At 37.6% G+C, this 13,667-nt stretch overlaps 1 protein-coding gene across 5 annotated transcripts in view; it reads left to right on the top strand.

Annotated features, from left to right (window-relative positions):
- SRGAP2 (SLIT-ROBO Rho GTPase activating protein 2) overlaps window positions 1-13,667 on the top strand; it is a 230,723-nt gene that overhangs the window by 114,056 nt on the left and 103,000 nt on the right. For all 5 annotated transcript variants that reach the window (XM_023538273.1, XM_011372959.2, XM_011372958.2 and 2 more), the window contains exon 4: window positions 655-817. In XM_023538273.1, coding sequence (XP_023394041.1) covers window positions 655-817 — 163 coding nt within the window. The remainder of the gene's footprint in view (window positions 1-654; window positions 818-13,667) is intronic.

Genomic DNA, 13,667 nt, shown 5'->3' with positions numbered 1-13,667 from the left:
GACTTTTTAGTGACTTTTTCATGGCAGATGCCTTCAAAGTTGTCTTCATGGAATCTTACAAAAGATAAATGTGTGGGATTTAATATGTAGTGCTCTGGTGATTTTGTATCTGGAGAAAATCTCCAGCTTTTGCCTTTAACCCTAGATACAAACCAAATGACTTAGCAGCTAAGAAAATTGACTTTAGACATTTTTCTAGTCAGATAATGCAGAGCTGTGCTTCTAGTCCTTGTCTTACTATCTCTGTGACTCTTTCTTACTAGCCGTGGGCAAGTTTTCTAATCATTAAAATGGGGATAATGGTTGTTCTTTTCTTACAATGAAGTGATGCTGCTTAGATGAGATAATACGTGTAAAGGATTCACCGAGTTCCGAGTCCGAGAACATAGTGGATGCTCAACAGATAATCCTGTTTCTCCTCTTCCTTCTCCTCTTTTGTCTCCCTTTCCTCTCCCTCTCTTTCTCATTACTCTTATTTTCTCCACTGAGATTTTAGAAAAAGAAAAAACTAGAGGTGCAGGCTTCAAGAAAGATATCTTTATTTCTGGTTTGGCGTTGATCACTGCGATTTTGTGACATTGACTGTAGTTGTGGATATTGGCCCTGGCTGCTTACCAACAATGACTTTTTTTTTTCCTTGCTGTTTCTCTGCAGGAAGGATCAGAATGTTCTGTCTCCAGTCAACTGCTGGAATCTCCTCTTAAACCAGGTGAAGCGGGAGAGCAGGGACCATACCACCCTGAGTGACATCTACCTGAATAATATCATTCCTCGATTTGTTCAAGTCAGCGAGGACTCAGGAAGACTCTTTAAAAAGGTACATAGCTATTTCTAGTCATATAGATACTTGGATGGAGCAATGACACAATTTTGTAAATAAGAGAAAGAATATCTTACTGGCACACTTAAAAGGCTTGCCATTGATCCTTCCCTACCATGTACTCATGGAGAAAAAAATATTGAATTGGCATTCTTTTCTTCCTTTCTGAGCTGAATTAATAGTATGTCTGGGAAAGTAACCATTTGCAAGGTACAACCCTAAGACTGACAACATAGTTCATAATCTGCATGTATTAATAACAGCTATGTTTGGTCAATTTCCATAAATGATTTGTGAAGCTGTAAAGATTTGGAGACCTTCATTGTCATTACATATTTTTTTCTTTCAAGTTCATTTAGCAAATTCATATATGTTTACTTTTTTGGTTTAGTTCTCTTTCCAAGTTCTCATCTTGGCCAAGGAGAACTCATGAATTTAGTTATTCTTATCATGGCATATCTTTGTCTTTGGATCCCTGAATGCTTTCTGAAACTCAGCTGTCACAATTCCTTGGGTGTAAGTTGAAAAATTTGACCAAGGAAAAACTCAAAACTAATTGTGATAATCTTAAGAAATTTATGCCAAATTCACCTTACATGTCAATAGTAAAACTAGATTCCTGGTAACCCAGGAACCTCTTTTCTAAGCTCTCTCAACCTGAGCTCTCAACAGAGTCATTTATTCCTGAATTTTGGTAAATGGTGGCAAAAGCCCCAGCCATTTTACACGACATATCATGTCTAACCTGAAGCTCTGAGACCCTCAGAAGACTTTCAGAAGGCAAATAATCTTCTTACAAGTTATAGGTATAAAGAGGATATATAGGGCTATTTCAATGGTTTCATATATACGGAATTGGTTTCCAGGTGACAAAATCCAGTGTTAAAATTCGAGGCTGGGAGAGAAAGGACTTTAGTAAACAGAACTGTAGTCAGTAATAGCCATAGCTCTTGGTCAGTTTTCCAGTTGTTAACATTAAAAGTTTCCCCGATCTCAGTAGATCTGGAATTAGAACTCAGTTTATTCTGTTTATGCCAGCATGAAAAAATAAATGATTTAGAATCTTCCATCACCATAATTGCATCTGTGAATGGGCTTTTCCTGTATCTTAGAGGCAGGTTATTAAGGGTATAACCATCTGACAATGAAAAGAAGGAAGAGAAAGATAACTCCTTCCAGAGCTCGCTGGCTATTTTTAGTGGCCTGGCTGTGCTGTGGTTGGGGCCATATTTCATTTAGGGGTGAGGATACTTTTCACCATCTCCTCATGGTTTCCAGCATCTGCTTTAGCTCTCTTATCTAGCTATAATACTTGGTGACGTGTGTATGTGACCAAAACTAATGACTATGGTTAATAATATGTATTTAATAGTGGAAATAAAAGAGTATATTTTAGGTGCTAGCTATGTGAGGAGATCACAAGCTTGACTATAGAAATCATTTCACTGTGTGTGTATATATAAAATCATGTTGTATACCTTAAATATATACAATTTCTATTAAAATAAATTAAAACCTATTTAGGTGGAACCTTGGTAGTAATCAGATACCACTTCAGCTCTTCTCTTGACCTTGACAGTTACTTAGACTATCTCAAGAAGGAAAGGGGTTGACTAATAGCCTCCTCCTCCATTTTCTCTATGCATCTGAGAAAAAAATTTGTGAGTGATGTTCAGCTATCTATACGTCACTTGATCTCTCAACTCTCTTTTCACTAAGCTTTAGAAGTTTAGGGGAGAACCAAGCTGAGAGTCTTATAGCCCCTCCAGATCTCAGAGATACTTATGCTGAAGGCAGCTAGTTATCAAAGCTGTGAGTGTTCCCGGTTCCTCAAGTGCCATTCACATTTCGCTGAAGGCCTAACTGCATGACATGTGTACAAACTGTGCTTTTGCCCTCCAGAAGAAAAATCCACCCATGAATGATGTTCCTAGCCATGGTCTCAGGATTGACCTCCTTAAACCATGCATTTTTATGCTGAGGTTATTAGAAAGAATCCTAATTACTCACAGGACTGTTTATATATTACATTTCATTGAAGAAAAGTACGTATAATATAGGCATACAGCTAAATGCATTTTTACAAACTGACCACACCTGGTAACCAGCTCCCAGATCAAGAAACAGAATATTTTAGTAACCCAGAAGCCCTTCCATGTTCCCTCCTAGTCATTGGGGTATTGGGTGGAGTCCCAACCCCCATGGGTAACAATTGTCCTGACTTTTAACAGCAGAGATTAGTTTTGCTTGATTTCATACTTTATATAAATAGAATCATGCAGTGCGTATGCTTTAGTGTCTGATTTTTCTCATTCAACATTGTGTTTGTGAGATTTAGTCATATTGTTGTATATAGTTGCATATCAGAGGGTTTTCTCTTGATCTTTATAAATTTTTATCCATTAAATTCTAGTCGATTAGAGATACACATAGGATTGTTGAATAGCCAATGTTTACCATCCCACAGAGTGAATAATCTCTTTTCTCTCTCCCTCGGGGTCCAATGTAGGCAGAGAACTCTAAGGTAGAAGCTGGCTTGGCAGACCTTAAGTGTAGATTAATTCTCTTTTGGCTAGCGTGAGCCTCTCTGCTTTCTAGTAATGGGCAAAGAAGCATTCTCTTTATACCTCAATTTTTCAGTCTTTGTTGAGAGTAATTAGAGTATGTTGCACAGGAAGAATTAGAATCCCACTGGTTAAGTGTGTTGCCCATGAAGAATTAGAATCCCATTGGTTAAGATACAGTAATCAGATAAGAGAACTAAAGAATGTACCTGGCCACCCTCTCAGCTTTGTGAAGTTTCCAGGGCTGGGCTTGTGCTCTCAGAGCAGAGACCTTTTCCAAGTGCCCATTTCTCTTGGGCTCAGTTCTGCTAGTAACTCTAAGGATATCTTGTTTGATTACTTCTCCTTTTAGTGCCTCAGTTCCTTAAAGATTAAAAAAAAAAAAAAAAAAAAAAAGCTTGGCTATATGATCTCCATGCTGCCTTTGAAATCTAATATACTGAGGGGAGTGATGTCAGAAGCATGGCAGAGTGAGAAATCTCCCCAGATCTCTCCCCTTGAAATAATAATAAGATGAAATCTAATATACTGTAATTCCATTATGATGAGGGTATCCTGTACTGAGGGGCTTCCATCGGGTTGTTGGTGGCCTTTGTTAAATTGTGATAGGTAAATTGCAGTCTCTCAGATAAGGACAAACAAAAATGGGGATAAGTATGGAGAGGGGGCTAGCTTAAGCAATTGATGACTAGATTTCTTGAGGAATGAAGCATTGTTTCAGATTCTCTTATCTTGCAACCAAGAGATGCAAAACAAATCCAAATGTGTAAAACAGATAAACCTTTTATTACCTGTAAATTCAGTTCCAGCAGCAAAAGGAAAACTCTCTTTTATTTGGAGACACAAGCTTCAAAAAGAAGACCTTTATTTTTGGTTCAGCTATGGATACCTGTGAAAATTCACCTGAGCTTTATGCAAATTTGAATCTATTAGCCATTGGCCAAAATCATGGGTTGCCATTGTCGTCTTTATCTTCTTCTTCTTTCTCTTCCTCTTCTTTCCTCTTCCTCTTCCTCCTCCTGCTCCTCCTACTTTTACTCTTCTTCCTTTTAATCTATAAAACTCGATTCATTGGCACAGGTTGTGATAATAAAAATCAACATTTTTTGAACCCTTATGGGCCAGGTACAGTGTTAAACACTTTATATGCGTTATGTTGTTTAATCTTTACAATAATTCTATAAGGTAAGTATGGTTTTCCCTATTTTATGAAGGAAGAAACTGAGGCTTAGATTAAGCAAAAAAGAGGTGAAGCTAGTATTTAAATCAAGTCATCCAGTCATCTGGCTATAGAACCCAAGGTTTCTATCTACATATTCTGGTAAGACTCTCTAGATATGGTATACTTTGATTTTCTTACTCTTTTATGTTGAATCCTTAGTTACAGAATTAACCTAACCTCTTCTCTTGTACACAAACCTTCAAGGGTATGGAGGTGCTAAACATAACACTGAGTTGTTTCTTCTACCTGTGGTCTGGGCTAGCAGCTGGAAGTTGGGAAGGAAATAGAGCAGTGTGTTTTTCTCCCTGGGGGCAGAATCTCTAGTAAGAAGAAAACAAAGACTCATTAAATGCAAGAAGTGACCGAAAATCTGGCTTACAACTAAGTAAGCTAATTTGGGGATGTCAGGGTGACTGCACAATTGGCCCCTCTATGCTACTGAAGCCCCTTAAGGGATGCTCCCCACTGGCCCTCTGGTTTGTGGTTATGTCTGTTGGGACATATTCTACATTTGCATGAAGCCATGTTGGATTCCTTTAGCTAAATATAACATCTGGAGAGAGTAGCCTCCTGTCCACAGCTTAGAAACAGATCCACTTTGTCTAGGATTCCAAGGGAAATTAAGCCCATTTGGTGCTCCTGACATCTCCTTTCATGTAATGAAAGCTCAGTCTGTCTAACCCCTGTTGGAACCAAGGTTTGGGCAAATATTATTGCTGCCACCTTCATTTGTTAATGCAGTGGCTTCAAAAACGGTGGCCAAACACTGCCAAGTCTGACTCCAATGTCGTCTCTGTGAGAGGCACATTCTAAAGAATCCCACCAAGAATAGGAATAATTTTTCCCACTTTCTCAGCTTAAACTGAAATAAACTTGGGTGTGCTTTTTCCCAGAGGGGAGAGGACAATTTTGTTCTCTCTTCTTCCCTTCACTTTATCTGGAACACACTTATAGTACCTCTGACTTTGCTTTTTAACTCACTGTTTCTAGCCCTTAACAGTTGCTCACATTTAGGCTTGGAAGCCAGTCAATTCAGACAGTCCTAAGACTCTGAACTGCATCCTTCTTTTTACAGTATTCCAGTTAACTGTACTCCTGTTTTACCTTTTTTACCCTTAGGTTCTATGGCACAAAGTCAAGTTACATTGAGAAAGCTAGGTCAGATTCCTGATAGACCAGTAGTTTTCAACTTTGCCTTGACTGAAAGTCACTTGGAGATTTTTAAGAAATCTCTGTGACTTTGAATAGTCAAAGATTTCTTAGGATATAAAAAGCATGGACTATAAAAGAAAAAAAAGATAAATTGCACTTCATCCATTCCTGGACTTTTGCTCTTGGAAAGACACTGTTAAGAAAATGAAAGACAAGCCACAGACTGAGAGAATATATTTGCAATGCATATTACTCAATAATAAGAAGACAGATTACTCACATTTTTAAAAATAGGCAGGATTTTAATAGACACTTCACTAAAGAAGATATGTAAATGGCAAGTAAGCACATGAAAAGATGCTTAATATCATTAATTATCAGAGAAATGCATATTGCAACTATTAGGAGATAAGCTATGTAGCCTAGCTAGATATGTAGCATATCCCTAGAATGGTTAAAATGAAAAAGACTGACAATCCTGTGAGGATGGATGGAATTCTCATACGTTGTTGGTGAGAATGTAAAGTGGTACAACCACTTTAGAAAATAGTTTGGCAGTTTTTTATGAAGTTAAGTGTGTACTTATCATTTGACTCAGAAATTTCATGTCTAAATATTTACCCAAGAGAAATAAAAAGCATATATCTATACAAATACTTGACTATTCATAATAGTTTTTGTTGTAGGCCGAATAGTGGTCTCCCCTCCCCAAAGATGTCCATGTCCTAATCCGTGGAACCTGTGAACGTTACCTTATCCATATAAGACTTTGCTTGTATGATGAATTTGAGGATGTTGTCATGGCAATGTCATGCTTGATTATCCAAGTGGACCCTAAATGCAATCACTCATGTGCTTATAAGAAGGAAGTACAGGAAATTAAAGACTAAAGAGATGAAGGCCATGTGATAGAAGCAGTGAAAGAGAAGATGCTAGGTCACTGACTCTGAAGATGGAGAAGAGGCTATCAGCCAAGGAATGCAGCAGTAGATGCTGGAAAAGGCCAGGAAACAAATTCTCCCCAAGACTCTCCTGACACCTTAGTTTCGGCCTAGTGAAATTGGTTTTGGACTTCTGACCTCCAGAACTATGAGAGAAGAAACGTGTTGTTTGAAGCAGCCAAGTTTGCAGTAATTTGTTTTAGCTGCCATAGGAAACTAATATTTTATTCATAATAGCCATAGCTGGAAACAAGTCAAATATCCATCAACAGATGGAAACACATATTGCGGTATATCCATATATGAATACTACTCAGCAATGAAAGGAAACAAAATGCTGATAGATACAATAATGTAAATGAATCTCAAAAAACATTATGCTGATAAAAAGAAGCCAGATACAGTGAGCACATTCTGTATGAGTTCATTTATATGAAATTTTAGAAAAGATACTCTATAATGAGTGATAGATAGTGAATCAGATTGCTTTGGAACTAGGGTGGGGTGAGGGATTGACTGCAAAGGGACACAAGAGAACTCAGAGTTATGGAAATGTAGTCTTAATTATGGTGGTAGTTACATGAGCATGTCGAAACTTGTACTGTACGTTTAAAAGGTGTACATTTTATTGTATTTTATTATGCCTCAATCAAGTTGATTTAAAAGGTAATATAAAAATATGATACCAAGGCCCAACCCCAGGGCAATTAAATCAGACTGTCTGGGATAGGGCCTGGGTGATTCTTGCACATAGCCAGGGTTCAGAACTACTGCTGTAGATACTGTGGTTTCCGTCTTGGGGAAACCTAAGAGCACAGAGGACATCCGAAGCCATAAGATCCTTTCTGTCTGTATATGAGCCGTGTTTGCCCCTGCAAAAGACAACATTCGGGCATCTAGGCCAGTTTGTCTGAGCAAGCCATTGTGGTTTCCCTACTTTGTTCTTGGAGGGTGACAAAGAGTGATTCTGGCTTTAGATAAATAAGTCACTGCAGGAAGTGGGGGATGCAAGAAAGGTGCTGAAGAAGAAATGTAAGAGGCTCAACCAATACTTTTCTCCCAGGTGCTCAGATGTTAAGCATGTCCTTTTACCACTCGTAGGTCAGTCACAAGAGAATTGCCATGACCAGTCAGATTTCCTTTGGCACCTCGGAAGTGGGTCTGGGAGTGAACGAGGATAAAGGAGATTTGAAAGTCAAAGCAGTATGCGTTATCTACCTACCTATTTATCCCCTTTGGATTGGGTTGGGATTTCCTATGGAGTCTATGAGTCCAGCTGTTTGGCACATGTGAGGAGAGAGGATGATTCTGCAAGGAGATATGTTCTGTGGTGTTATTGTCATAAATAAGAAAAGGAGAAGAAATGACTCACAGTGCTGGTATAGTTGAATGTCCCTGGTAGGTACTACAGATTGAATGAATGGAGAAAGAATAGATTTCCAGTGATGGTGTTCTACCCTCTTGAGAAAAGGTTTAACTTGGAGATGTCTTTGGGAGAAGGAGTAGCTGAGTGATTTTTAGTCACCCTATTCCTTCTCCCCTACGGAACTCGGTATCTGTTATTGATTGAATATCCTCCACGTTATAACACGGTCGCCAACAGTGTTGTGCAGTGCTTTACACACAGTCATTCCAGTTGCCCATTTTACCTTGTTGGTAGCAAAAATCTGTCCTGATTAATTGAGCTTTATTCTCTCATATCTGATGAAGAAATCTCCTTTGGAAAAAAAAAAAGTAGGATGTGAAGCTGAGCTTATTTGAATAGGGGATGAAAGGCCGCCAGCTGCTTCAAAGGTATCTCTGCTGATAAGGGACGTCAGGTTTGCTGCCAAAGCCAACACTGAAGGGAGCTTCACAGTTAGTGCTGTTCATGGCATTTTAGCTTTGGTTTCTGTGACACTAGGTCAGTCTCATCTGTATCCTCTTCCTTGGGGCTTCTCTCTGGGTGGTCTAGGCTTATTTTGGACTTTAAGAAGATTCAGCTCAGAGGGAATGTGTGCATCAAAGATGCCTGCAGTCTTTTCTTGGGTTAGTGTATATGTTTGCCTTTTTGGTGTTTTAGTTCTCAGGTATCTATCTGCCTTTTCTGAAAGACCCCAAGGTGCTACGTTTAGAACATTTAAAGATGTAATTCGATCTTTATACATCAAGGGATGATTAAGAGAACCTGAAGAACAGCAATTTAAAAATATGGAGTATGAGAAAGAGAGGTGTAGCGGACAGAAAACAAAAGTGTCCAAATGCGACCTTGTGTTTGAATACAGCCCTAAACTAGAAAAGCATGCAGTCAACAAGTATTTAAGTGAATACTATGCTAGGCACCAAAAAGAGCTTAAAATCAAACTGAAGAGTGAAGTCCCCAGGGAGTTTAGGGCTTTTTCAGTCCACCCTTCATCTACTTAGCTCTCCTAAAACTTGCTATAGGATGATGATGATAATAATAACAAGCTTTTGTAAAATGCTTATTATAAATATTACACACTGTAGTAGGCCCTAAATGTATTTTCTCTAATCCTTCATGTATTTTGCAAGTTATTTTTCCTTTTTATGGCAGTATAAAATACTTAGAGAAAGTACACATTATAAAGTTGCACAGCTCAGTGAATTTTTACAAACTGAAAACAGTTATGTAGCTAGCCCCCAGATAAAGAAAAGTGTTAAAAAAAAAAAAGAGTGCTGCCAGTATTTTACGAGTCCCCCCACCTTTGCTCCCTTCCATTCATTATCCCCCTGAAAGGTAGCCACTATCCTGATTTCTTATGCAATAGAAATATTTGCCCATTTTCTTTATTTTTATTTAAATGGAATCATATAATGTACTTTCAGTAATTTAAATATGCCATTCTTTTGTTTCCTGGCCTCCATTATTTCTGTTGAGAAGTCAGCTGTGATTTTTACTGTTTGTTCCCCTGGATGTAATGTTTTGGGGGTTTTGCTTGGCTGCTTTTAATATTTTTCTTTATCTTTAGTTTTTAGCAGTTTGACTTTGATGAGTTTAAGTGTAGTTTTCATTGTATTTATCTGGCTTGGATAAGTACAGTATCTAAATGTCCTGGATCTGTAGTTAGTAGTTTTTATTCAATTTGGGAAAATTTTTGGCAAATATTTTTTCTTGCTCTTACTCAAATTTGCACATTTGTTGGACTGCTTGATACAGTCCCACAGGTCATTGAGTCAAGCTTTTTTTTTTTTTTTTCCTCTGTGTGCTTCAGTTTAAATGATTTCTAAAGTTTACCCGTCTTTTCTTTTGTTGCATCAATCTGCTGTTAATACTGTCCAATGCATTTTTTATTTCGGATATTGTACTTTTTAGTTTTATAATTTCTCCTTGGTTCTTTTTCACAGTTTTCCACATAGCTCCTGAAATTTACCTCTCTTCATTTGTTATTTTTAAAACATCTGGCAATTATTTAAAATTCTTATCTTTTATTTTCAATACCTACATCATCTCTGGTCCTGTTTCTATTTATCGATTTTTCTCTTGCTCAATGATTACATTTATTTTTTTTCATATGTTTACGAATTTTTATGATATATTAGACACTGTAGCTAATACATTATAAAGACTCTAGATGTACTTACCTTCCTTCCTCTGAAGAGTGTTAAATTTTGGTAGGCAGTTAAATTACAGGTCGATCATCTTAAGCTTGTGGGGAATTGGTTTTAGACTTTGTTAAAGGGGGCCTATTTTGGTTTTGCCCTTAGTCCTGGAACATAGGCCCTACACCTAAGGCATGACCTTTCTGGTGTGTCCATGGATAGCCTAACATGTTTATCAAGCCCCTCCCACTTGGCAGGCTGTGAACTCCAAATTCTATCTCCCCTATAATAGGCAGCAGCTAGGATGACCAGTGGTCCCAGTTTGCCTGGGGCTGAACGGTCCTGGGACATGAGACTTTCAGTTTTACCCATTCTACTGTTCATGGTGTTTGGATAGTTTCATGCTACCAGCCTCCAGTTTGAGACTATTATGAATAATGCTGCTATGAACATTATATTGGAAGGCATTTTTGTTCCCATTGTATGGTTGAAAAAATTAAAACCCACCTTGGTAAAATACTCTTTTGTAAGACCAAGAAGTGACATTGGAATATGAACTCTCATATTCTTTCTACTACATTACCCTGCCACCTTATGTATCAGCATTTATAGGAGAACCTTTAGAAAACAGTGCTGCCAAATCAGATTGTTGAACCTGGTCACAATCTGAGCTTTAAAGATAGCGAATTCAAAACCTGCTTTTCTCTCTCTCCCTCTATTCTTTTTTCTCTCCTGCTTCCTTTATTCTTCTCCTCCCTTTTTGCTGCCTCTCCTTCTCCATGTCTCTCTTTTCCTATCTCTCTTCTTCCCTATTCTCCATTCTTTCAATAATCTTTTTAAATTTTATAGTTTATGTGCGTTGTAGAAAATTAGAAAATGCAGGAAACAAAATATGATAATAAACAAACAAGATTATATTGTACATACTATTTTATAATGTTACTTTAGTCAAGATTTCCACCTTTCCATTTCGGTAAGTTTTTATCTCATCTAATAACCCAGGCCATGTAAACATTCCCCTACTTATCCTAAAAATGCTCTTTACAACTGATTTGTCCAAACCAGTATCTAATGCACACTGGATTTATGTCCTTTAAGTTTTATGTTTTATGTTCTTTAATCTATTACTGATCCTTTTCCAGGACACTTGTTTGTTGAATAGATGAGGCCAGCTGTCCTGCAGATTGTCTCACCTTCTAGATTTGTCTAGTTGCTTCCTTGCATTGTTGTTTAACTTCTTCCTGTATCCTGTATTTCCTGTAAATTAGAAGTTGGTTCTTAAGACCAAATCTATTCAAATTGTATATTTTTGACTGGAATGCATAATGAATGATGTTGGGTGCTTTGTGTTGTATCATATCAGGAAATAGTATCTAGTCAACCCACTAACAGTGATGCCAATATCAACCCCCCAGATTAAGGTCGTGACAGTATGAACCCTCTGTTTCAAAGTTAGATTTTTTTCTCACGTGACAAAAAAGTACATTGTAGGGTATTACATGTGGTGCTATCATGTAAATGTTGGGTGCCAATTCGGTTGTTCATGTGATGATTTTAACATCAGTGCTAATTCTAGCCAAATTACTTTTTTTTAAACCATCTCTATACCTTTTATACTTGACTGCAAGATGCCTCTCTGAAAAAAGGAGAGGATTATTAATACAGCTCATCAGGCACCATGCATACACCTAGTAGTTTGTAGAAATTTATTACTCCCTGCAGAAACTACACTAATGGTGTGGAAGCTGACCAATTTTTTATTATAAGATTCACGGCAATAATAAAAATAATAACTATAACTAATACTAAATGAGTGCTAACCATGCCTAGGGACTATTTTAAGTACTTTACATGTATTAACCTTTTTAATCATCACAGCCCTTTAAGATAGGTACTGGCTTTATCATCTTTATTTGTAGATAAGAACATGGGCAGAGGGGTTAAGTAATTGATTCAAGGTGATAAAGCTGGTTGGTAGCCAAATTGGGATTCATGCCTAGGCAGCTAGCTTCCCCTCAGTCATCCCCTCACGTCACCATGCTTTGCTGCCTCCCACATAGAAAGATGGCAGTCATTATATTGGTAAGCTAAAGGGCCAGTACTTCTGCAGGAAATCTAGTCATACACTGCCAGGACAGAATTTCCATTGTGCTGTTCTGATTCTGCTTCTTGCCCAGCTTGTCCAGAGAGGGTAGGCATCTTCGACGCCAGCCTCACTTCTTGCAGGATTGGCTTCTTTTGATTCTCTTATTTATCTTTGTCAAGAGTTTCCCTTTGAATTCTTCCCTGCTTGTTGGAACATGCTTTTTTATTTCAAATGAGAGAAAAATTAAATTCTCCTTCTTTTGAGATAGTATCTTATGTTTTTCCATCCTCATCATCTTTCCTTACGGTACTGGACTTTTTCTGATCGCTTGCTTTTTCTCCCTGATCCCACCTTTCTTTGCTTTTAAGCCCAGCCCTTAGGTGATTTAGGGTTTTTTTTTATTTTTGTGTGTTTCCCCCACCTTTTTTTTACCCTGTGCTCCTCAAATCATTTGGTTGTATAGCCAGCTTTTCCCGGTATTTACTCAACATGAAACTTCCAGTTATAAATTAATCGTAATTGTCTGCACTAATTCTTGTCTTCAAGAGATCATAGGAACCTAGGAGCCTCTCTCCTTCTAGTCTTATATCTGTCATCTTGAGCTAAGTAGTTATTGTTAAGGCTCAGGGCCTGGACTGAGAAGTAATGCTCTTCTATTTTTATTTTTTATGTTTTCTTTGATTTTTGAAGCAAACTAAAAACACTTTAGCTTAGATTTTCTTCAAGTAATACATATTTTTTCAAGATATGGGAAAATAAAAATAATATAAAGAAAATGATTACTTAGAATTGGTATTAACATTTTGGTATGTTTCCTTCCAATCTTTTTTTCTGGGTGCATTTTCTTTAGAAAATTAGGATTCTGTTGTATATTAAATTTTGCATAATTTTTAAACATTTTAAGTGAACGTTTTTTCCATGTCATTGCCTCTTCTTTAAAAGCATTGTTTTTGATGACTGTATGACATTCTATCTTCCGGCTGTCCCACAGCTCACTGATACATTTCTTATGGTTCTTAGGGCTGTGCCATCTTGACTGTCTACTGGACCATGTTCTGGTACATCCTAAAGCAATCAGAATCTCATGGTATCTTCTTGGAAGTCATTTGTTTTTAGGGTAATTAGGTGGCGTGTGCGTTCATTTGAAAATACCCTACTTCTATTTGATATAAGGCAAAGAAAGGAGTTTTCCCCCACTTCTTCTTTCCCTTTTTCTTCCTTTTCTGTCTTCCTCATTGTCTCTGAGCTCAGCTGGGACTCTAGACCTCAGAGCTATGCCTGAACCTGTGCTCTGGCCGGCTCAGTGAAGTTCTTTGACAATACTAGGTTTCAGTTTCCTCAT

This window comes from Pteropus vampyrus, unplaced genomic scaffold (assembly GCF_000151845.1).
Source record: "Pteropus vampyrus isolate Shadow unplaced genomic scaffold, Pvam_2.0 Scaffold217, whole genome shotgun sequence".
Taxonomy (NCBI): domain Eukaryota; kingdom Metazoa; phylum Chordata; class Mammalia; order Chiroptera; family Pteropodidae; genus Pteropus; species Pteropus vampyrus.
Note: the sequence above shows the minus strand (reverse complement) of the source record. Positions and strands in the feature narration are given on the sequence as shown.